A 24,154-nucleotide genomic window follows, 5' to 3' on the forward strand; every position below is an offset into this window, starting at 1 on the left:
AGGGGATCTTCAATAGCTCCCTCCTGCCTCTCACAGCGAGGCTCAAAGCCCCCGGCCTGGTATCTGAGGCCGTGCAGGTAGGACCCTGCCACCTTGCCTACTTCATCGCCCAGGTCCTCACTTCTGTCGAGGTGACCTTTGTCACAGAACAACCCCACCCAGGCCCTCCGAGAGCATCTGATCCAATCACCCATCCCACAGATGGAAACCAGAGGGAGGAGAGCCATCCAAGAGACACAGTGACCTTCAGACGTTAGACTCAGAACCCACGGGGGTCCTTAAACCACGGTGGATTTCAAACCCACTGAAACGCCATGTTTCCCCAAATGTCCAGGCTCTGTGTGTGCCACCTGCTCAGCACCGCCACATTCAGTCATTTGAAGCTGATTATATCCCTGACAGGCAGCCCAGGTGCCTTTGAGTAACACAGATGGGGAAACCCAGCAATGGCGATCCAATTGATAGTTTCCTCGCAGGCAAAGCCTTCCTTCCCAGGGAGAAAACCAATCAAAGCATCCTTGGGGGCTGCAGAGCCCCCCCCCGCCCCCCCACCCCTGGCTTGGCTCCACCCCCAGCCAGCCCCCACCTTGTGGCCCAGGCCCTAACACCACCCCTACCCTGTTCCCCCTGCTCTGCTCACACTTCCCATGATCCTCAGGTCCTCAGGACTGGGGCCTCCAAGCCCAGCAGTGAATTACTGAGCACATATTGAGTGCCTGCTGTGTGTCAGGCCCTGTGTGCCATTAACAAGAGTGAAAATGGCAACAATGGCAAACATTTCTCAAGTGTTCTCGATGTTTGCCAAGGACTTTTCTAATCAAACAGCAGTATTATCTCATTGAAACCCTACAGCAAGCCCATGAGGCAGGGAGCCCAGAGGCCCCGCACACAGAGCCAGTGCAGCCGTGGATGGGGGACCAGGGCTTGGCATGTGCTGTGCAACAGACACAGCCCCTCTGTTTGCCAACCTCTCCTATAACAGGGCCCGTTCTTTGGCCTTTAGGGGGAAATAAATACCTCACCAGCAGAGGACTGAGAATCCCATACTGGCATTATCTGCTGATTACTTAACATGACCCTGAATAGTAATAAGAGATTCTATCCCAGCCCGCTACGTGGACGTCTCGTGTGCTGAATCTTCACTCACTTCACTTCACTTTCAAAAAATGTATCTGTTCAGGCCTAGTGAGGCGGAACATCACCCCAGAACTTAAGCAAAGTTCCCCAAAACTGGCAGGTCTACTGTTACCCCCTTTTTACAGATAAGGAAATGGAGGCACTGGGAGCAGGCTCCAGGGCTCCAGCCACAGCTGCCCAGGTTCATGCAATTGGTATGTGATGTGGCAGGAGTAGGATTCGAACTCATGTCAGGCTCATGCCAAATCACACGTGCTCTGCAACCCCTGGGCCAGGGCCTGGAACACGAGGGACCCTCAATGGGTATATGTTCAGTGGAATATCTGCTTTTCCCTCTTCACCCACACTGTATCCTCTCGAGTGGGCCTGGGTCGGCCGTGAGCCCTGCATCAGCCCATCTGGCTGTGCCTAGTGGGGTCAGGAAGGGGCCCATTCTGCTCCTGCCCATGCCCGAGAAAGAAGGACATATCTGCAGAGATAGTGGCAGGGGAAGCCAGCAAGGGGAGGGTGCTGCCTCAAAGCCCCAGTAAGAGGCCAGGCTGGTTTGGAACCGTAACTCCACCCCACGTCCCGGCTGCGGAGTCTTGAGAAGGCCGGGATGTGAACTGGGGGGACAGGGTCACCAAGGAAGACCCCATGCCAGGGGTCCCCTCAAACCTGCCACTCACTTCCCAGAGAGAAGAGTGACCAAATGGAGGGGGCAGTTACTGACACCCAAGCAGGCCCCTGGGGGAAGCCTCCTCTCCAGGAGCAGGAGCCTGAGGCCTGCATGGTTACCATGGCAACCACCACCCTCCATCCTGCTGCCCATGCTGACAGTCTGGGTTTCTGTAATTGGGGGGCTCTGGAAAGGTGGGTGGGGGTGGGAGTGCTGGGTTTGGCTGGGGCGGCCAAATTTGTTTTCATTTTTGTCAAATCCAAAATCTGATCCATTTCCAGTCTCTGCCTCAGTTGCCTAAATAAATCAAGTGCAGGAAGGGGACTGGGGGCTGCATCCTCCTGGACCAGAGAGGCAAGAAAGGTGAGCCAGCCCCTGTATGGGGGTCCTTCCCCTATCAATCCCCAGTGGGAAGAGAGCTCAGGCCTTGAGCCTTCACAGGCTGGGGCCTGAGGTTCTAGACCCCAGTTCTTGGCCCAGCTCTGTGCCCCTCTGAGAAGCCCAGACATGGAGCAGCTGCTGTACCAGAGTTCTGAGAGATTCAGGCTCCCTACTGCCCCGAGGTGCCCAGAGACCATCCGTCCCCCTTCCAGGACCCAGCTGGATGTGAGGCCGTGTAGCCTGCACTGAAGTAACTAACAGTGGCCACCATTTTGAATGTCAACTAGGCTCCAGTCCCTGGGATTTAAAGAAGATATCCATTCACTAATTCATGAATTCATAAATTCAACTTTTCTTAATGAGCAACAACCACTGGGAAGCTTCTCGGCAGCGTGTATTAAAGCAAAACAGAGGCCCACACTAGCATCCAGCAGTGCCACTCCTGGGTCCACACCCCAGAGAAATGCTGACATAAGAGCCCCAACCAGGGAACCACTCAAGTGCCCACCCACAGGAGAATGAGTCAGACTGCAGATGATTTTGACCCCCCTGGGACACGTGGCCACATCTGGAGATATTTTTGACTGTTGAAACTTGGGAAGGCAAGCCCTGGCCTCTAGTGGGTACAGAACAGTGGTGCCACTAAACATTTTACAGTGCACAGGACAGTCCCCCCACAAAGAATTATCCAGCCCCAAATGTCAACAGTGCCAAGGCTAAGAAACCCTGTGGTCCATTCACTCGATGGAATACTACCTAGTGATGAAAAAGAACAAACTGCTGATACGCACAGCAGCTTGAATGGCACTCACCAGGCATCACGCTGGGTAACAGAAGACAGACACTGAAGAGCAAAGAGTGTGTACCAAGTATATACCAGGATGCAAAAAAATGGATACAAGTGGACACTTTGGTCCACGTTGCTTAAGCAGTAGTTCGCCATAATCAGAAGTGTCTGGAAGCTGATGGTGACCACTTTGAGCCCCTCTTGTAATTGCAGAAGTCAAATGTGACTTGTATTCATCTTTTGTTATCGGTATATACTGAGCGTTACAATTTTAATAGTTATTTCCTTTCTCAAAATGTGTCTACATTTTTTTGGCACCCTCTGTATGTAGTGAAATATCAGGCCGAGTTAACCTACATGAAGGAGGCCAGAGCAGGGGTAACTTGCAGGGAATAGCCATGGGGGGTGGGGGTTTGGGAGCTTCTGGGGGCTGGAGGTGTACTTCTTGGCCTGCGCGGGGTCACAGGAGTGTTATTATGGGAAGATGCCTTGAGTTGGACATTTAAGATTTGTGAGCTCTACTGCCTGCATGTTTTACCTCAATAAAAAGTGTAACAAAAATTGATGAAACACAGCTGCTTTAAGGAAAAATAAAAATGCAACAATTATAAGAACAAGTCCCTGTTGGGGAGCCCACTGTCACAGATCCCCACAGGAACCTTCACCACCACCCTGCAAGGCAGGGGTGTCATCCCTGTTTCACAGATTTGCCCAAGGCCACAGCTAGTGAGGGGTGGAGCCTGGATTTGAACTTCACACCATCCTGTCTTCCGTTTGTTTAAGAATTTGTTCTTCTCATGTCCGTGGCAGCTTTGGGAGATAGGCCAGGCAGACTATCACAGCCACTTTACAGATAGGAAAATAAAGGTCCAGAGATGGCAGGACTTGCCCAAGGTGACACAGTGGCTGAGCTGGGGCAGAAAGTTGCTTCGTGAAGTAGACAGAACTGCTGGGCAGATGGTCTTAGGCCTCTCTCTGCTTACATGCCTCCAGTGATGGGGAGCTCCCCACATGCTACATGGCCCTGCCTGGCCTGATTGGTTCTGCTTATAAGCCATGGAGCCTCCGCGGACGGAGATCCCCTAAGAGGAGGGAATGAGACTAGTGAGCCCTCCCTTCCTGCCTTGTCTCTGTCCCCACCCCACTTCTTCGAGTCCCCATAATGTGAAAACTCATTGAATTTGGCCAAAGTCTCTGATTCCCAGATGCCCAGCAGGCCACAGTGCCCAGTGCAGACAGCAGGAGAGGGGGAGGCAATGACAGGGAACAGGGGCTGTCAGCTCAGCAGAAAACCCGGGGCGGATGGTCCCTGGGAAGGAAGCTCTAAACAAGGACACTCTCCCAGGCGCTACTGCCACTTCAGCCACTGCTAAAAAGTGCCAGGGTCCCACGGCCTGGCAGCAGAGCCAGCCTCAGGAGCCCACCCACAGGAAGGTGTGCCTGTAGGGAAGTCTCCTGGGTCCCGGGCAGGGGGTCAGACATCTTTTCCGGGCCTTGCGTGCCCACCTCCCCCTTGTAACAGCTACAAACTGAGTGTGGTCTGCCTTGACTTCTCACCCCCTGTCAGGCTGTGTTCTCCAAGGGCAGAGCGTGCCCAGCACTCTCGGTGCCCTGCCTGGAGCAGCTGCCCAGGGGTATTGCAGCCTCAGGCGGGAGGGAGGTCCTTGTCCCTTGGGGGCACCCAGGAGGCTAAGGCAGGGTTTCTGTCCCTGGAGGGCTTTGCAGCCTCCTCACCTACCCTGCACGCCCCTCCTCTCCTTTTTAACGCCCATCCTTCTGTATTCATTTACTCAGCACCCCCTTACTGGGTGAGGCTACAGGGGCTCTGGGAACCCTGAATGAAGAAGACATGGCCACTGCCCTCCAGAAACCACGAGGAGACACTCGGTGGAGACACAAAGAAGGTAAGGGCTGGATGGAAGGTAACGACATTCTCTCTCTGCCTCCTGGGGGCCTCTCCCCGACACACGTCTCCTCTGCCCACCCGCCACACACATGTAATACGGTCACACAGGCCTCCCACAGAGCCCTGCAGCCCTTCCTACACCTGCACACACTGCCACGCGTGACACCCCCTCCTCGCCCACGCGGCCAGCAGCATCGGGGGCGACTGACCATTCATTCGCCTGCAACAGTGCTTATGCTTTCCTGTGGCCCTGGGGAAGCTCACACGCCCCTTCTCAGAATAACGGTTTGAAATGCGTACATTTTTAATGCTTAAGATTAGAAAGGAAGGGAACCGGTTATGTTAAAATTGTTGTCAAAATATTTTGTAAGAAAACACATTTGTGATACAGAACTATACGTGCTTCATTGTCAATACAATGAATAACCAGAGTCAGTGGTGGGTCTGATACTGAGTGACTGTGAAGCAGCGGTGACTGTCAATGACATTCAGAGAGCTCTACAACCACCACGATGTGACATGGACATATCGGGACTGCTACGGGTGACAGTCACAGGACCTGCCAATAATCCCACTGCGGTTTGCTACCTCCATTTATGATAGAAAGAGATGCTAAATTTCAGTCAGAGGTCAGTGAAAATAAACATGCATCTCGTTCCCATTCGAGTTCACGAATCTCAATTTAAGACCCTTGTTCTAGAAAGTCTCTCTCCCTTGGGCCCTGGGGACACCACAACGCCCCGGGCAGGTCGTCCTCTTACTTCATGGGCTCCATCCCTCAAATGCTGGACCTTCTCAGGCTCCCCAACCCCCAGTCTCCCCTACCTGTCCCTGACCCCACACCCACTCCCATTGTCTTGAAGACGGTCCCTGGGCTGACCAGTCCCGGGTCTGGCCCAGGCCCAGGCTTACTCACCGCTCAGCAGCAGGCCTCCCAGACATTGCCTGGGACATGTCGAATTCATCATGTCCAAGATGGGTAAGTCATACTCTCCCCAGACCGCCAAATTCTCCCTCTGCACTTCCTACCCCGATGACAAACCCCAATCACCACCAATGTGGAAGTTGTCGGGACTGCTACTTACAGGATAAGAACCCTTCAGGGTCTCCCTCTCCCTTCTCCCCACATCCAACTCAGAGACCTGTCCGTTTCACCACCTAAATCTCTCCTCTCCATCCACTCCTATGCACCCCATTGCTCCAGGCAGGCAGCACTCGCTCACTCCTGAGTCTCTCAACAGCCTCCTCCTCCATCCTTGCCTCCTATGATACATCCTCTACACAGCAACCAGAGGTTACTTCAAAACCAAAAGGCTTCTGTGGCTCCCCAGCCTTCCAGAGAGTTTCCAAACTCCTTGACTTGGCATTTAAGACCCTTTGTTAAGTGTTCTTGGGTAGATAGTAGGTTGGGAAGGTGGGTGAATGAATGCATGAATGTAAGGGTTGAGTAGATGGATGGGGTGGGTGGGTGGATGAATGGATGGATGGATGGATGAGTGAGTGGGTGGGAACCTCGCCTACTGCTCTGGGAGAAGCGAAGCATAGCCCTTAGGTACCCTGCTCTCTCTACTATGGCCCTGCCCTCTCCTCCCAGCCCAGTACCCCAAGCTCTCACATCCATATAGCACCTCAGTCAGTCAAGCCTTCTCTTCCTGATTCCTCATCTAGATGGAAATGGTGCCCAGAGAGGCCAAGTTGTTTGCTTAGTATCACACAGCAGTAAGTGCCAGAATTAGGATTTGAACTTGGGGAGAGAAGAAGGAGACCAGATGAGCAGAGCACGGCTCCACAGGCAGATGGGGACAGAATGTGGAAGGCAGCCCCACAGGAGAGCTGGAGAGAGGTTAGCAGGAAGACATTCTGGCTGATTAAAAAGACATATTGATTTCTCTCCGAGGGAAACAAATGGGGCTGTTTTTCTCCCAACAGGATGGCGAGGCGGCCTGAGGGAGGCGGCAGGTCGAAGCTGGCTTCTGACACAGAAGCCAAAGCCCAGGCTGGACGGACTTATAAAATTCCAATCATGTTTTAAATGCCCCAGGAGGGGCGGACTCCTCATTAGCCAGCCAGCCCTCTTCCTAATTCTCTGCTCTATATCAATTACAACGAGACTTCCCCGCAGGGCTCGTGGAGCTCCCAGGGCTGACAGGCCAGGGCTTCAGCCAAGTGCCACTCGGCCACCACCAGGCTGGGTGGCCTGGACACATCCCCTCTCTGGGCCTTTTCTGTCCAGGGGGCAATTTCTAGAGCCGGCTAAGCTGCTGGGCAGATGACCTGCCCTCAGCACACAGTAGGTCGTTAGTGAACACCAGTGCCCTCCCCAAAGCAGTCCTCCCCTTCACCTTCCAGAATCTCGACCCTAAATGCCCTCCATACTCAGCCCGCACTCTGGGCTGTTAGCAGCGTCCCCACCCTTGACCAGGCTGTTTCCTCAGCTGGGATGCCCTACCCTTCTCCCCGCCACCAAAGTCTCTCCAGCCCTGGTTCTAAGGTCACCTCCTTCATCAGCCAGCTCCTGTGACATCCTCAGTCAGGACAGACTGACCACTCCGTCCTCCAGGCCCCCTGAGGGTCCCTCTGCCCAGCCTTTACCCCATTTTGCTTCCTAAGAGTACAGCTCGGGTGTGGTACTGCCTCCCCATCAGGCTGGGGTCTCCTCTGGGTGACCACTACGTGCCCAGGCCTGGAATACTGTGTCTCCACCCAACATGGCTGAACAGCCTTAAGGGCACCTCCACTCCAGTCTAGAACAGTGTCCAACACATAGCTGGCTTCAGTAAACACTTGTTGAAATGAATGAGTCAATCAATCAATCAATCAATCAATATCCATTGCAGTAGCCTCCTGCGTGGTCTCCAGGCCACAGTCTCTCTCTCAAGCATCCTCCATTCTGCTCTAGGAGCGACCATGCTAGTAAATGAATTTACCCATATTTCTTCCCTGCTGGACATCCATCAATAGTTTCCCAGTGCCTACAAGATCAAAAGCAATCTCCAACCTGGCATTGCACACCCTGCTCTCCAGCCCCTCCCTCCCACTGTTCCAGCCACACTAAACTCCTCATTGTTCTCTCCCCTATTCCCTCTGCCTAGAAGACCATCCCTCAACAGGTCTCCTGGAACACTCCTACTGATGCAGCAAGACCCAGGTCACAGGCCTCCTCCTCCAGGTAGGCTTCACCAACGCCCCCAGGCTGGGTCAGGGCAGCTTCTGCTCCTGTAGCTCTTGCCATAGTTCCTGAGGTTGCCCTGTGGGTCAGACTCTCCCTGGCCCAGCCAGGCTCCTCTGACTAGCTGTCCAGCCACCCTGCTGACCAATGATGGTACAGCATGCACTCCAGCCTCCAAGAGCATCCCCAGGCAACAGCTTGATGCTGACTTCTACTTTGGAGAAAAACAACCTTCACTACACCAGATGGAGGGAAATGGACAATTTCCCAAACATGTGTTGCTTCTTTCAGCAATGCTTGCCACCCGTCTGGGCATTCCCATTAGGCCAGGGCTGTAGGAAGAGGGGACACCTTCCCCAAAAGAACCCCTTCCTCAGCCATGAGCAGGCTGGGTGGGCGCAGCACTGGCCAGAGAGTCTGGAGTCCAGGGCTCAAGTCCACCCTAGCTTTGCCAACTACTCAACGTGTGACCTTGGGCAAGTCATGCTCCCTTTCTGGGCCTCAGTCTCCCCAGTTGTTGAATGGGGAGTTAGCACACTTCCGATCCTGCTACCTCATGGGAGGTGCTGAGAGGTCATGGCACAGTGAGAGCACAGTGCCCTCTGATGCCTCCTGCCTGCTAGAGACAAAGCAACAAGTCCCCCGAGGCAGGAGGAAGCTTGTAGGATAGGGAAGGGCTCAGAAAGGGCTGAGGGGGTCTGCAGGTGGTGGCCAGAAGCTGGGCCTGGTGGGGCTGGGGGGATTTGGAGCCCTAGAGGTGTGGGCCAGGGCATGGCGGGGGCAGACCCAGCATAAGCTAAGGCAGGGAAGTAGGGGGCCTCAGGAACCATCAGCAGTGGGTCTAGGCATCAGAACAGAGCGCAGGAAGGGAAAGAGGCTGGAGGACAACCAGTGTGAACCCTGGCCTCAGGTCCAGGTGAGGTGAGACTAATCTAAGGGTGACAGAGAGCCACTGAAGGTCTTTGAGTGAGGAAAGAATAAAGAAAGGAAAGAAGGGAGGCAGGAAGGCAGGGAGGGCGACACAGACCCTCCTGGGCACGCAGCACTTAACAGCTGGCATCCACACACAGAGGAGTCCCAGGCATCTCTGAGCAGGAAGGCAGGTGAGAAGGAGCGCGTGGGTCTAGGGGAAAGGTCATGGCCCAAGGTCGCACAGCTTTGGGCTCCTGGCCAGTACTCTGTCAACTGTGCAAGGGAGGGAAGAGAGGGTGACACCAGCTGTCACGTGGGGCGGGGGGGGTGAGATCCTGTTTAGACAGGAAGAGATAGAGGAACTCAGCCCCAGACGCTCCCAACAACTCAGCCACAGGGAAAGGGCTCAGGATAGGAGGGATGGAAATTAGATTAAGGGGGGACTTCCTGATAGTCAGGAGCCCTCGGAAAGGTCCTAGAGGCCTTTACCCTGTGGCCCAGGGCCCTATCCAAGCAGCAGGATGAGAGGAAGCCTGCCCAGAGGCAAGAGATGGCCTCAATGACCGGAGCAGCCCAAGCCTTTCAGACCACTATCAAGGACACAGGGTCCAGCTGCCCTTGGCCTTTAGGACCCTCATCCAGAAGCAGGGCACCTCTTCCAGTACAGCCGCGGCCACCCCAGGGGGCTCCCTGGGAGCTCCACCACCAGCCCCAGCGTGCACACAGCTGCCACACGGCACTCAACAGTTTGCCCCGTCAGTGCTTGCCTGATTCTCACTTGACCCCTTGACATTCCCAACCAGGGTCACTGTCACCCCCTGTATCATAGATGAGCAAACAGACGCTCAGCCAAGGCAAGAGACTTATCCAAAGACCCTCAGCAAAGAAGCCAGGAGCAGGTCCTCAGACGGCAACTGAGCCACAGTCCCTGTGCCAACTCTGAGTCCTCTGTTTCCAACACGAACCCCAAGGCAGCCACATCGCCACTGGGACCCTCCTCGCCAGGCCCTGCCAGCACCTTGGGCCACTGTATTCCTCCACCCCACAGGCGCCCTCTCGTGATGGTCTCCCGGTGGACATCTCTTCACGGGAGCCACAGTGACCTGCACAAAACGGCCACGGCTGTCCTCTGCACATGTCCTGGTACCCGGCGTGCACTCAATAAAGGCTCGTTGAATGATCTCATGAATGGGTGAGGGAATGATGGCTGAACAGAGCCCTTTGCCCCCTCAACAAACCCGCCAAACCCTCACCGTGAACAGCACAGACTTGGCACCGGGGGCTGTGATGAGACAGTGGGCCCTGCCCTATTCTGCTCAGTGGTGGGCAAGCTCACAGGGTCTGAGAGGCAGGGATCTAGGCGAGGTGAACTTCAAAGTGAGAGCACTTACAGACCCCAACCTAGCAAGCAGAAGGCCAGAGCCAGGCAGGGGGCCAGAAGCAGACAGAAGAGGGGCAGATGAGAACCAGGTACACAGCCACAAAGGCACAGAGTGAGTGAGCCCCGCTCCAGGTGTCCCTCCAGTCACCACTGAAATGTTTCCTGAGGAGGGTAGCAGGGAGCCAGGTACCCCGGGCAGCCCCTTCCCAACCTCGCTACTCAATTCTCCCATCCTGCAGATAGGGAGACTGAGAGTGAGAGGGGGGAGTGTGACCTATACAAGGTCTCTGGAAGCTGGAGCTTCCTGTCTCCCCACCCAGGCTAACGCCCTCCCCCTGCCCATCAGAGAGGCAGCCTTCACAGCCAAGTGGCTTCCCACCATGCATGGATGATTTGCAAGCAGCAGAAGGCTGGCTCAGCCCTGGCTGGAAGGGGAGGCGGCAGCCCTGTGAAAGCTGGGAAGGGAGGGGGCTGCAAACTCCTCAAGGGGGTGGCCGCAGGCAGGCCACAGTGAGGTGGTTGCTGAATGTAGATGCTGGAACCCAGGGAGACCCTCACCTGGCCATCTGAAACCATGAAGCCAACCTCCCTGCCCCGGTGGGGTGTGGAGAACCAGCTTCTTCAGGCTGCACCAGCGGCAGCAGCATCCTGGATAAAAGCTGAAGCTGGGGAGGCAGAGAAATTGAGGTTTTCATCCCAGCTCTACCACATCCTGGCTGCGCAACTCTGGAAAAAAGTTACTCAATCTCTCTGAGCCTCACTTTCCTCGTGTGTAAAATGGGGCTATGACAGCACCTGCCTCTGGGTGATTATAAGCGTTAAAGGTGATGATGCCGGCAAAGGGTTCAGCACAGTAAGTGCCAGCTCTCCTTACTGCCATCCCTGAGTACCTCCTCTGTGCTGGCGCATGGCTGAGTGCTTTACAGAAATCTTCTCTAACCATCTCTAACCGTCCATTATAGAGATGAAAAAAACTAAGGCTCAGGGAGGGGATACTAGAGTGAGTATACATACCACTGGCCCTTTCCCCACACGCAGAGGGCAACACTAAGAAAGGCTCTCAAAATCTAATCTAGGTGGAAAACAGGTTTCCAACTGATCAGTCCTGCTGCCAGAGACGCTCTGCTGGAGAATGCTGTGATGGATTAGCAATGTCTGCACGGATGAGGGCATGGCTGCTCACAGCGTAACGGGCACAGATTTACCTAAATAGGAGATTGATTCTTGATTTTCCCTAGAAACAACGTCCTTTGAAAGCATTATGTTCTATCTAAAGACTTGATGCCTGATGTCTTACCAAATCTACCACAAGCAGAGTGTTTACTCAACAACACACCTTTTGGGCACGAATGAGAATAATGATAACCCCATAGGCGGCAGTGTTTCTAGTCTGCACAGCTCCATTTTCCATGTGCCTTACGTACTGCTTTGGTCTTCAGTGCAATCCCGTAAAGTGGGGATTATCACCTGTGTTTGATAAGTGGGGAAACTGGGGGTCAGAGAGGTTAAGAAACTGGCCTATGATCACACAGCAAATAAGAGGCAGAACCAGCCCCTAGGTCTGTCTGACTTGGGTCCACACGCCATATGCCACATCCCCATGAGTCAAACAGTGAAACCAATCCCTGACATTTCCCACCCAGAGACTTTCCAGCTGAAACCCCAGCTGACATCAGATGCCGGAGGGCTAGGCCAGGCAGAAAGTAGTGCTGATTTGTGGGTGAATGGACCTTTCCTGCTCAGGGAGGGTCCCAGGAACCTCTGGTTCTCCAGTGAGTCAGGTGGTGACTCAGGGCCTAGCTCTGGACTGGATGAGGAGCTGCCTCAGGAAGCACCAAGCTTCAAAGGGCAGCTGGCTCTGAGCCAGGCCCCTCAGCACCAAGGACAGTGGTGCTTGGGGCAGTCTATCCGGGGCAGACCTCCCACACTGCCCTGGGCCTGCTGGTCATGACAGCTGCTCCCGCTAGCCTGACCCTGACACCAACACGTCCACCATTCCTTTGGGTTCTTGATGGGGAGCAGAATCCTGCAGAGTCTGGAAAGGTGAAGTGCTATCACAATGATTGACAATGCTACCTACTAATATTTAGGGACCAGGAACACCAAACGTCCTGTAATGTACAAGTCAGCCGGGACCACAAAACATGATCGTACCCAAAATGCCAACAGAGCCCCACCAAGGAGCACGACACCTGTGTCCCAAAGCCTCCTCCTCACCAGTTCCCTAGGTTAAACGTGGCTCCCTCCTTGAGCTCCCACCCAGGGAAGAGAGGCGGGGGAGGTTTCTGGCCAGGAAAGAACCCTAGAGCCCTCAGTAGCTGATGAAAGACACCCCCACACATACACTTCAAACCCCTAAAGCCCAGCCTGAGCACCCCATGATCGAGTCTCTGCTCCCAGGACCTCTGTGGACACCAAGGTCTCCTGGTCCTGCCTTTGTAGAAACACGCCTCGGCCTCTCTCCCACCGACCCGACTCAGGCTATGAACTTGGCACTGTAGTGTCATGTTCACAGGGACGGAATCCCTGGCCCTCTAACTCCCAGACACACACCATTGCAGCCACCAAGTGTCAGACACACATTGAAACACACAATTTTACAGCCTTTGAATCACAGAAGCTTAGAATTTGAGTCACTGAGCTTTATAGCTGAACTTAGAGCCCTTAGATTCAATCAGAGAAGTTTGAAGTCCAAGAGTCCCACAACTTGACACTTGAGGCTGTGCCACACCGGAATCATCAGATCTCTGGTCCAGACGGCAGCCCAGCGGTGAGGCAGCCGGTTCAGGCTGAGACCTCCATCCCTCCCTCCCTCCCTCATCCCAGCCTTGGCAGCTTCTAGCCATGGGGCCTGGGGAGGCCGGTGGTGCTCTGAGTGGCTCCCGGTGCTGACGCACCCCTCCAAGAGGGGCTGAATTTGGCCTCACCCCCTGCCCCACACAGTACCACATGTGTGGACCCAGGGCTCTCCCTGAGGCAGGCGAGGACCAAGCCCAGCTCTGCCTGGGATCCGGACCCTTTCCTTCCCCTCCTGGGCCAGCCCCACATTTGTCCCCAACCCCAGGCTCTCACATGCCCTGAGGGTGGAGGCCAACGGGTTGGTGAGGACAAACAAACAGCAGAGGACCCCAGAGACTGTTTGCCCAACAGGCCAGGAATGTGTCAACTGGAAGGGTCTCTGTGCTGTGTTCAGTGGTCAGGGTCCCGGCTGACTGAGGTCAAGGGTGTGGGTGAGTGTGGCTGGAAAGGGGCATTTCACCCAGCCCCTCTTTTTTAGGTGGAGTGGAGGCACTGAGACTCAGAGAGAAGGGACTGCCCAAAGTTACACACCTGCTTCGTGGCAGACACTACTCAGACATCTCCCCATCCAGGGGCATCTTCGTGACACTTGGACTGCTTAGTGCTGCTCCAGCCCAGCCAGACCTGCCAGAGACTGTCAGAGGGTGAGCTGGGTCAGACTCCACGCCGAGGTCCTCTGAGCCATGGCTGTGCTCCGCGCCCAGAGCAGTACTGACATGTAGACCACGTGAGGCTCAGACAGGGAAGTGTGTTTCCCAAGGTCGCATAGCACCTAAGTGGCAGAGCCAGAATCAACCCTGGTGACCTACCCATGCAAGGTCCCTGTGACATGGTTCCACTGTCTCCCTGCTCCCACAGCCAGCTTTCTCTCCCTCAAAGGCCCAAAGCTCCCGTGGTCCCCCTTCTCTGGCCTGGCTGCCCCCCAGCTCACACACTGCGGGTCCCTATGGTTTCCCCAACATTTTATACTAAAACTGGTCCCATGGATGGTACTTGCATCCCGCATTCCCAGGAACTCCCCAGGGCAGACCAGCTCTGCTTCTCAGTCCTTTGTGATGCCAGGGCAGGCGTCAGATAGCATTGGGTGAACTGAGTTACTGAACAGACAGTGTCAGGGTGTCTGAGACCTCTTGAACTGTCCCACAGAAGGAGCGTCAAGGTTCCCCCACCCCCACCCAGCTAGGGGCTCCCAACTCCAGCAGAGACCCTCTGGTTTCCTAGGTCTGGGGAGTCTGGGGCCCATTATCACCTCAGCCCCCCGACACAGCAGGGAGCCAGCAGACTGTGGGCTCAGCATGGCTGCCTCCCCCAGCCTTTCTGGGGGCTGGCCTCAGCACCCCAGCCTGCATCTGGACACCCCCGGCGTCAAGGCCTGGGCGCAGGCCCTACCCTGTGTGGCCTTGAGCACTGGCAGGGACTCTGCCCTGCTTGGTGGACCCCCAAAACCATGAGGCCACCACACCTGGGTCCCAAAGCTTCCTCCTCACCAGCCCTCAGCCACAGGCTCACCCCTGCAATCCATTCCCACGCTGCAGTTCAGTGGTCCGTCTAAAACACAGATCTCGCCACATCACGCCCCTGCTTTAAACTTCGCCAGGTCTCATTGCCCTCAGAACACAGGCCAGCTCCTCACTCGGCCTTCAGGGCCTGCGACATCTCCCATCACCCTCCAGCCTCGTGTCTCCACTCTGCCCCTCACTCCTCTACTCCAACCACACCAAACCGCCCTCAGTCCCTTGTCCATCCAGCCCTTTGCTCCTGCCATACCCCTGTCCCTGCTGCTCTCTCCACCTGACACCATTCATTCATTACTGGAGACTCAGCTCAGACATCACCAGTGTGTGCCCAGCAAACATTAAAGGAGCACCCGTGGCTGTGCTCTTGCGCTGGGTGCTGAGGTCCAGCAGTGAACAAGACAAGCTCGGTCTGTGTCCTGGTCCCCTGCCAGTACCCCTGGAGGAGGCAAATGTTGGATTCAGAATCCCACAACTATAACAGATAGTGACAACAAATGGAAAGGCTGAGGTGGAATCACAGAGGGCTTCCCTGAGGCGGTGACATACTGAGATTTGAAGGATGCAACCAAGGATTTGCCCAGGTGAAGAGAGAAAGGAAAAGCACTTCAAAGGGAAGTGCATGTGAGATGGCCCTGAAGCCTGGGAGAGCACAGGGGAAGCAGAGTGGCAGGAAGTGAGACTGGGTGGGGAGCACACAGGGCCTGGTGGGCTGGAGGGCAATGGGAAATGGTGAAGGAACTTAAGCAGGGCGTGACAAGAGCAGACTAGAGGCAGCAAGTGAAGGCGGGCAGATTTGTGCTGGGCTGCTTCTGCTGCCTTGGGCCCCAATCAGAGGCCCACCCAGGACACCGGGGCCGGGGAACCTCACTGCCGCGGGCCCACGCCCACAGGCCCACATCATAGCTCTCATCACCTCTGTGGCCAGAGCCCATCAAATGTCTCAGTCACTGGGAGCTGGGCTGGGGTCTGACTTAACTCTGGGTCCCTCATTCCAGCAGTGAGCTGGGGCTCACACCTGAGACTTTCTGAACCAGCCGGCCACTGGATTGACCCCTGCAGTCAGCAACTTCCAGAATGTTCACACCAGCAGGACACCAGGTCCTCATCAGTCCAACCTCCACGCTCTGACCCCGCCCCACACCCATCCCGTGAGCTGGCTCGCCACCATCCAGGCCCCGGCGGCCTCCGACCTCGGAACCAGAGGCAGGTGTGACAGGCAGGGCTCCCTCAGGGAGCAGCTTGGCCCCAGGCAGGGCCCTGACAACTCCAGGCCACACAAAGGATATGGGTTACACACCATCTTGATGCACCAGTTCCGGGGGCTGGTAGTCTGTCGCAGACAGAAGAAGGCAACGGGCGCCAGGTCCGGGTGAGGGATGTCTGGATCCACTCCATCCAGGGGCTCCTCGAGGCCTGGAGGAGAGGGCGGAGGGCTCCGGGGCGCCGGCTGCTCTGTGACTCCGGGCTCAGGGGCCAGGGCCACGGCAGAGGGGGAGGGCGGCAAGGAGCTCTCAGCCATGTCAGCGCTGAGCAGGGAGCCTGGGGGGAAGAAGAGGTGGCACATGGCAGGGCCAGTCCTGGTACGCGCTCCCCCACCAGCCTTCCCCGAGAGCAGACAGCCCAGCATCAGGCCCACAGGCCCCTCCCCCTCACTCGGCCCGAGGATTAGGAAAGATCTGCGGCCCCAGTTGCCAGTGAATTGGAATCCACTTCCAGGCTGGTGGTCCTGAGGCAAGTGTGGTCAACTGCATGGAGCCTCAATTTGGGGAGATGAGTGGAGAAAAGAAAACCTTCTTAGAATGTAGTTGTGATATTAGTTATTTTTTTATGAGACTAGAGTTGTGGATTTGTTGCCTCATCGAAGGTAAAGAAAATAGGCAAGAAAAAAAAGGGAATGTTGCTATAAGGACAGACATTATAGCCAGGATGACACGTGTTACCAAGGAGAAGTTGGGGGACCTAGACAAGCTGGGAGGGACTCAGGGCAGGCTTCCCTGAGGACAGCTGAGCTAAGACCCAGGGACCCACCACCCACTGCCTCACAAAGCTGAGAACCCAGGGGACCTTACACACAAAGCTTCATAGATGGAGAAACTGAGGCCCTGAGAAGCGAGTGGCACACTAAGGCTACACACTGAGGCAAGTATAGAACGAGGGCGTGCTTCGAGGCCAGGATTCCAGCACCAGCCCTGCAGACTCAGTGAGGACCGACCATGGCCTCGCATGTCCCCCTCTACAGCCAGCCACTGCCAGGGTGGGCAGAACAGCCACTCCTCAGGACCTACCCCTCACCACCTCCTCCTAGAAACTACCAATCCCTGGATCTTCATCCACGGGGTCTCCTGGGCCCTAGAATCGTGACAGTGCCAGGCTGGGCAGTGGGAGTTGGAGATAGGCCCAAATCCCTGGCGCTCACCCGGCTGCCACCCGTGGCTGCTGAGCTGTCGGCTGAGCTGCCCAGAGCTGATGCATTTGGACATTTCTCTGGCTCCCGGGGGCAATAGGCGGGAGTTGGCACCTCCTGCCACTTTGCCCGGCTGGTCAGGGAGGCAGAGTTTTCTCCCGAGCGCAAGGCTTTGCTCTCAGTTCCAGAAAAACAGCCACGGGCCTTACATAAGCTCCCAGGCACCTCGGCCTGCCACGTGTCAATCCCTGGGCTGAAAACCGTTCCCCCGGGGGTGGCTCCAGGTTTGCCCACTGCTGTGCCAGCTTCAGAGCCTACTGGTCCGTCCACTGGCCCCTCACTCTGGCCAAACTGGACCTCCTCAGACCCTAGAGTTGCCTCCTCCATCTGCCCCCTCTCCCTGGAGCACCCTCTCTTCCATCTTCCAAGCCCTGTTGTCCCAGGACCTGAAGATTCATTCATTTGTCCAACAATATTTCCTGAGCACCTACTATGTGCAGACGGTGTGCTGGCTCTGAGGCTATGCTGGTGAATGAGCCAGGTTTGGCACCAGCCCTCATTCACAAGAAGTCAACACTCCAGCAAGGGAAAAAGACAAGAGTCAATTTATCTTTCTGTGCTTCCATAGCTCTTATCATCACCAAACACACTGTATAATTTATGTATTTATATCTTTATGATTTACTGTCTGTCTTCCAACCTGAAAGAAGGCTGCAAGAGAGCAGGGACAGTGGTCTGTTTCATTCACTGCTGTATCCCCCAGCACCTGGAACAGTGCCTGGAACATACGAGGTGCTTGATAAATATTTGTTGAATAAATGAATAAAAAGTGCTGGGAGGTAAATAAACAAGGGAGAATGGTGGGAGTGGGGAAAACCACCTCGGCCTCTCTACAGAAAGACACATTTAAGATAGAAACAGAAATCGAAAGGCATGGCCATGGGTGATCTGTGGGAAGAGCATTCTGGGTAGAAGCAGTCGCATGTGCAAAGCCTGGGGGGCTGGAATGAACTTGGTGCATTTAAAGAACAGAAACGAGGCCAGTGTGGCTGAGCCCGGGACAGGGAGGGGGGATGAGAAGGGGGAGTTTGGCAGAGCCCGTTGCGAGCCCATGGAAGGAGCTTGGGTTTTAGTCCAAGTGCAACAGGAAGCCATGGAAGGGCGTTTATGTAAGGAGTGCTGTGCTTTGTTTGGTCTGTCTTTAAGCCGTCCCTCTGAGGGCTGAAGGGAGAGTGGGTGGAGGGGCAGGGGTGGAGCAGGGAGGGCCAGAAGGAGGCTGGAATGATTGGCTGGCCTAGTCTGGGATGCTGGTCGTGGTGGAAAGAACGGGGTGGGTTTGAGATCAATTTTAGAGGCAGAAGAGCCAGGCCTTGTATAGGCCCAATGCCACCCTACCCAGCACCACCAAAGCCCTTCCTGTACCTGCACAGGTGGGAACAGTCCCTGTGGCCTCTGGGACCACGCGTGATCACGCCCTCTCCTCGCTCTCAGTTCTGTCCACTTTGTATTAACTTGCTTTGTGCCTCACTTGTCCCTGTTCAAAGCTGTCACACTGTGTTGTCCTTTGTCCTGTCACCTCTCCCCCCTCACTGTGGGGTTACTAGAGACCACGACTGCCAAGGCTGCCACCCCCAAGCCACTCCCCAGTGCCCTCCCAGCCTCCTCCTATGATCAATTCCCCAGTGCCCACCCAGCCTCCACCCTCTGACTTGCTTCCCAGTGACCACCCAGCAGTTCAGCACTTTGACCTGCTTTCCAACAACCACCCAGACTATCCTATGTCCCCTGACCTGCTCCCCACTCCCAAGTCCCTCTGCCCTGTGCCTACAGCCCAGTTCCTGTCCACAGCTGCCCACGTGCCTATGGCTGGAAGCTTTTGGGGGACTGGCAGCTGCCCCGCCCCTGGGCTCCAACCTGTCTGCAGATGGAGCCTTACAAAGTCAAGAGGACTTGTGTTAGGTGGCAGCATTGGCGGATTCAAACTAAGGTCCATCTGGCCCCAGAATCAGAGCTGCCTCCACATCCCAGCATCCTTCCTCTGGGTTCTGGCCCACAAGACAGTGGTGTGGTAACTGGACTGGCCTCCATGAGCAGAAGTAGGGGCAGAGCAGGAGCCCACTGTGTGTGGAACATACACTCACTCCTGACTCTATCGGCCTTTTGGAGTCTCGGTTTTCCTCTCTGTAAAGCTCTCCGCCTGCCTGTTTCAGCAGGTCCTTGTGAAGACGTGATATGGATGGGAAGGCTCTCTAGGACCCATAAAGATGGATGTCTAAGCATGCATGGGGCGCTGGGCCATCCCCAGTAGCTGCCACCCCAGCCCTCTCTTTTCCATCAGTACCATCACTACCACCATCACCATCATCACCACTATCACCATCACCACTATCACCTCCATCACCTCCATCACCATCATCACCATTATCACCATCACCTCCATCACCTCCATCACCTCCATCACCATCATCATCACTATCACCATCACCACTATCACCTCCATCACCTCCATCACCGTCATCAGCACCATCACCATCACCATTATCACCTCCATCACCATTGGACTCTACAGGGTGGCGTTTCAGAGCTGGGAGCCAAGACCTGTGTTGGAGACCAGTTGACACCAACCTACACTGGCACATGACTCAGCCTGGCAGGGGCCTTTAGTGACCTTGTCTATCAAATGAGGATGACAAGTGCCCTGCGGCAGGAATGATGGGAGAATGAACGGGGTAACACACGTGAACACCTGACCACACGCCAGACACTGGGCCAGTGACAGAGAGCCCCATGTGTGTTAGCACTGTGAGCCATGGATTTCCAGAATCCTGGAACTTAGGAGTTCCAGAAACACAGTGCTTGATTTCAGACTCCGGTGAGCTCCAGGTCTTCACACAGGGAATCTCTGAAAAGAATGGGACCCCAAAGTGGCCTGACCTGTCACCACACACACTGACAGTCACACACATGGGCACACACACACTCACATACACAATCACACACACACACACAGTCACATATAGGCACATGCATTCTCTCACCCACATACGTCTTACACACTCACACACAATCAAACTCACGTACACAACCAGATACCCACTCACACACAGATACACTCTCACACAGACACATTGACACACACACACACAGACACATACATAATACCTACTCACACAGACACACACACACACCAATGCAGAGGCTACATCTGGTGACCTACAGAAAAGTCTCTGTGAGGCTACAGGGAACCTGCCTCCCAGAACCTTCCAGCCTGCGTCCCAGAGCCGGTGGAACCCTCTGTCCGCTCCCTCTTCCGCATGACAGCCCTGCAGACGCTTGATGACAGCCTGTCCACCCCACAGCCCCATCTGCCCCAGGCCTCTTGTCACCAGCTCCCTCATCCATTCCCTGGGTGACAATGTCCCATCATCTGCCCCTCAGGACCCCGTCCCCAGTCACATTCAAGTTTGTCTACTTTCCTCTGCAAGGACTGGACCAGGTTTGCTCCAAGTCACCCAGAGTAGAGCAGACAAGTCACCTGCCTGGGTACCCTCCCTTGCTGCAGGCTGGGAGCCCCACAGCCTGGCTGGCAACCCAGTCAGACTGCTGCACCTAAGGGACATGCGGTCCACTACTCCCTCGAGATCTTCTTCAGAGGAGCTGCAGCAAAGGCAGGCTCTTCTAGCCTAAAGATGACTGGCTGAAGTTTGGCCCCTCAGTGCATGACCTGACACAAAACTTGTTCTGGTCTGGCCAGCTGGGCTTGCCCACACATCGCAGTTATCTTGGTCCTGTCACCAAAATCAGCAGCTAGCCCCCCCAGCTTCGCAGTGTTCAGTGAATTGGAGCAGCAGCCCCTTCCATGACGGCCAAAAAGAGTCATAGCCGATATTCTTTGTCGAGCACTTACTGTGTGCCAGGCACCTCGTTACAACCCAGTGAAGTAAGTGCTTTTACTCTCCATTTTATAGGTGAGGAAACTGAGGCACCGAGAGGTTAAAGAATTTTCCCAAGGTCAAGAAGTACTTAGTGAAAGAGCTGGGATTTGGATCTGGGAGGCCCAAATTCAGGCCACCAGTGAAAGGGTTGTGCAGGCCAGGCTGTGGACAGAAAGTGGCAGCCTACCACCCCACCCACCCACCCACTGCTTGGAGAGGAGAACTGGGCTGTGTTTGGTACATAGGGGTGCAGAGCATGGAAGGCTTTGAAAGCACAAGGTGTCTGGATGCCCTTGAGCAAGTGGCTGGTCGCTTCTGGGGCTCCGGAACACATGGGTACCTGTCCATATGTCTGTCACTCGGCATTGTCATTTGCTTGTCGGCTCTCAGCCTTATGACAAGTGCCAGCAAGTCAGGCTGTGTTTAAATCTCCATCAGTGTGTTTGAGCATCTCCCAGCAGGCGACTCTGCTGATCAGTTTTTACTCACTCTGCAGTAATTAGGGCCTTGGGTCTGACTTCGGCTAACAAATCAGGGTGAACATAGTTCCTGATGGGAGGGAGGGTGTTCTAGCAGAAAGCGCTCTGGATCGGGAGTCCCAGGGCCCAGGTTCGAGTCCCAGTTCTACCCTCACTGCATCACGCAGTCTCACCAAGCTTTGGAAAAGAGATTCAGAAAATACCTCAATGAAAGAAAAACAGCTTCACTGTACCAGGCCCCATGCTAGGCACTGTAAAGCTATTTCCAAGACTCACAAAAATCCCATAAGGTGGAACACATTATCCCAATTTTATAAGAAGCTGACGCACCCTTGATGCTAAGTGCCTTAGCCATCTGGACCAGGCTTGTAATCACGGACTTGCTCAGGTCTCCCCGGTCAGAATAAGAGCTGAGCTGAGCAATCCAGGGAGGAGGCCCAAGGACCAACCGAGAGTGGAATGTGGCCCTCGCTGCCCATCAAGGCTGGTGGTCAGCGGTGAGGAGAGGGAAAACCTTAATGCTCCTCTCAAAATGCGTCATCAGCAAGGGCGCCCTAGCCAGAGTACAGGGCAAGAGGGCGCTGGCCAAGGTAGTGGCTCCAAGATGAAGGTGGAGGCCTTTGGGGCGGGGCCAGGCATGTGTTAACCTCCAGCACCGAAGGACAATGGACTCCACCCTGGATAAACCACTTCCTCTCCATCCTCTCCTGCTCAAGGAGCCCCAGAAGCTCCCAGCACTTGCTCAAGTGGCATCCAAACACCTATGTTTTCAAAGCCTTCCATGCTCTGCACCCCCATGTGTCAGAGACAGCCCGGTTCTCCCTTCCGAGAGCATGAGAGGTAACCAGGCCCTGTGGCCACGTGACCGCACAGCACCTGGCACAGAGGAGGCCCCCGGCCCCTCCCAGGACACAGACGCTCCAAGAGGGCAGATTTTGTCTGTTCCCTTCTGTTCGCTGTGATGTCCCCCAGTGACCAGAACAGGGCGTGGCACATAGTAGGTGCTTAGTAAATATAAGAGAGAAAGAGAGAGAGGGAAATCAGATTTGTTTTCTTTCCTTCTTAGACTGGCAGCCACGAGGAGGAGAGACGCAGCCCACGTCTTCCTGGATATCAGGACCCACAGGCCCACAGGTCCATAAAGCTACACGTCCACAGGTCTGCAGACACATACACCCAGAGATCTACAGATCCATGGACCCATGGACCTTCAGACCCCAAGACCCCACACGCTCACACATTCACAGAGACCCACAAACCATGGATCATGGCGCATGCACCCACAGACCACGCACCCACAGCTCCCTGGGCTGCCTCTGAACCCCTAGCCCAGGACTCCTGGGAGCACAGGGGTTGAGGGCACAAGGCAAGAGTACATCCTGGGAACGTGTGGGAAGGAAATGTTCTGCAGAGAAGAACAGGAGGGAGGGAAGGGGTCAGAAAGGAGCGGAGGCGGGGAGAGAGGACAAGAAAGGAAGAGGAGAGGAGGAGGGGAAAGAGAAGGAGGAGAGAGGAGGGCCCTGCAGCCCCACAGTGGGGTCTCTGTGGAACCTGCACCCAGCCCAGCATTCCCTTTCCGGACATAGTTTTTGAGCACCCTGAGCTGGGGGTTGGGTACTCAGAGAACAAGGCAGCTGAGAGGAGTCGGAGGGAATCAAAGAGCCTGTTTCATTACCTTGGACAGCGCTCAGAAGCTGCTGAGGGTGGAGCCCCTCCAGGGTGGGGAAGGGACAGAGTGGTGCCCAGAAACAGACCCTCTTGGGAGTCCCACTTGGGGCTCAGGATGAGGGTGCAAGAGATGGTAGTAGAGGGGGGCTTGGGGAGGGGAGCCCGAGGTGGCACCTACGATCTGGGTCCGGGACCACAGAGAGGCTAGTCACACTGATCCCTGAAAGTGCTCCCAGCTTGGCTGTGGGCTCACAAGGGGCAGGAGGAGCAGTTCTCCCAGCAACCTCCGCCCTCACCTCCCCACCAAGGTCAAGAAAAGTCAGAAAACTGCTGCTTGGTGCCCCCTGGTGGGCCTAAAAGATGCCCTCTCAGAGCCCTGGAATAGGGAGATGGGGAAAAGGGAGCAAAGAACCTTAGTCAAAGGAACAGGGAGGGGCCTTCGGCCTGGCCAGTAGGCCTTCCCCCAAGCTGGCCATCATGGTGCCTGGGCAGGCCTGGGCAGTTCTGGCAGCCAGGAAGGGAGCTCAAGGCAGTGTGGTGCCCAGGCCCCATGCGGCCTCATGAGTTGGGTGCCAGGCCAGCTCAGCCCCAACCCACCGAAAGGATGTACTTTTCCCTTTTCCTCTCTCTCCCCCCACTGCAGCCCCAGAACTGGTCCCCACTCAGTATCACCCTGCCCTGTCACCTACTGGCATCCCCTCCCTCTGGCTCAGTGTTGATGGTAGAGGCAGGAAGGGGAAAGGGAGGGTTCTAGACGCCTTGCCCAGTCCCCAGCCCAGCCCAGGTCTCTGAGCCTGAACAGAAAGTTTGTCCTAAAGGGTGGACAAGAGTGTCCGAAGCTAGTCCTTGGGGCTGATGGGAGACATTGATCCAAGTGGTGACCCAACAGAGTGGTCAGGGCCGGAAGATTGCAGTCCGAACTCCTCAGTCAGACCCTTTCCCAGGGGGCACAGCCCATGGACCCAAGCCCCCATCTGCACAGCACCCTACCCCCAGGCGGTGCCAGTATCTGCTGGGTGAA

At 55.5% G+C, this 24,154-nt stretch overlaps 1 protein-coding gene across 5 annotated transcripts in view; it reads right to left on the reverse strand.

The window, feature by feature from the left end:
* The window catches only part of CACNA1I (calcium voltage-gated channel subunit alpha1 I), a 110,785-nt gene that overhangs the window by 84,651 nt on the left and 1,980 nt on the right, over positions 1-24,154 (reverse strand). For all 5 annotated transcript variants that reach the window (XM_088796383.1, XM_088796379.1, XM_088796381.1 and 2 more), the window contains exon 2: positions 15,934-16,186. In XM_088796383.1, coding sequence (XP_088652509.1) covers positions 15,934-16,166 — 233 coding nt within the window. In that variant the 5' untranslated portion in view covers positions 16,167-16,186. The remainder of the gene's footprint in view (positions 1-15,933; positions 16,187-24,154) is intronic.

The sequence above is a fragment of the Rhinolophus sinicus genome, chromosome 1 (genome assembly GCF_057876585.1).
Source record: "Rhinolophus sinicus isolate RSI-liver-muscle chromosome 1, RSI-T2T, whole genome shotgun sequence".
Taxonomy (NCBI): Eukaryota; Metazoa; Chordata; class Mammalia; order Chiroptera; family Rhinolophidae; genus Rhinolophus; species Rhinolophus sinicus.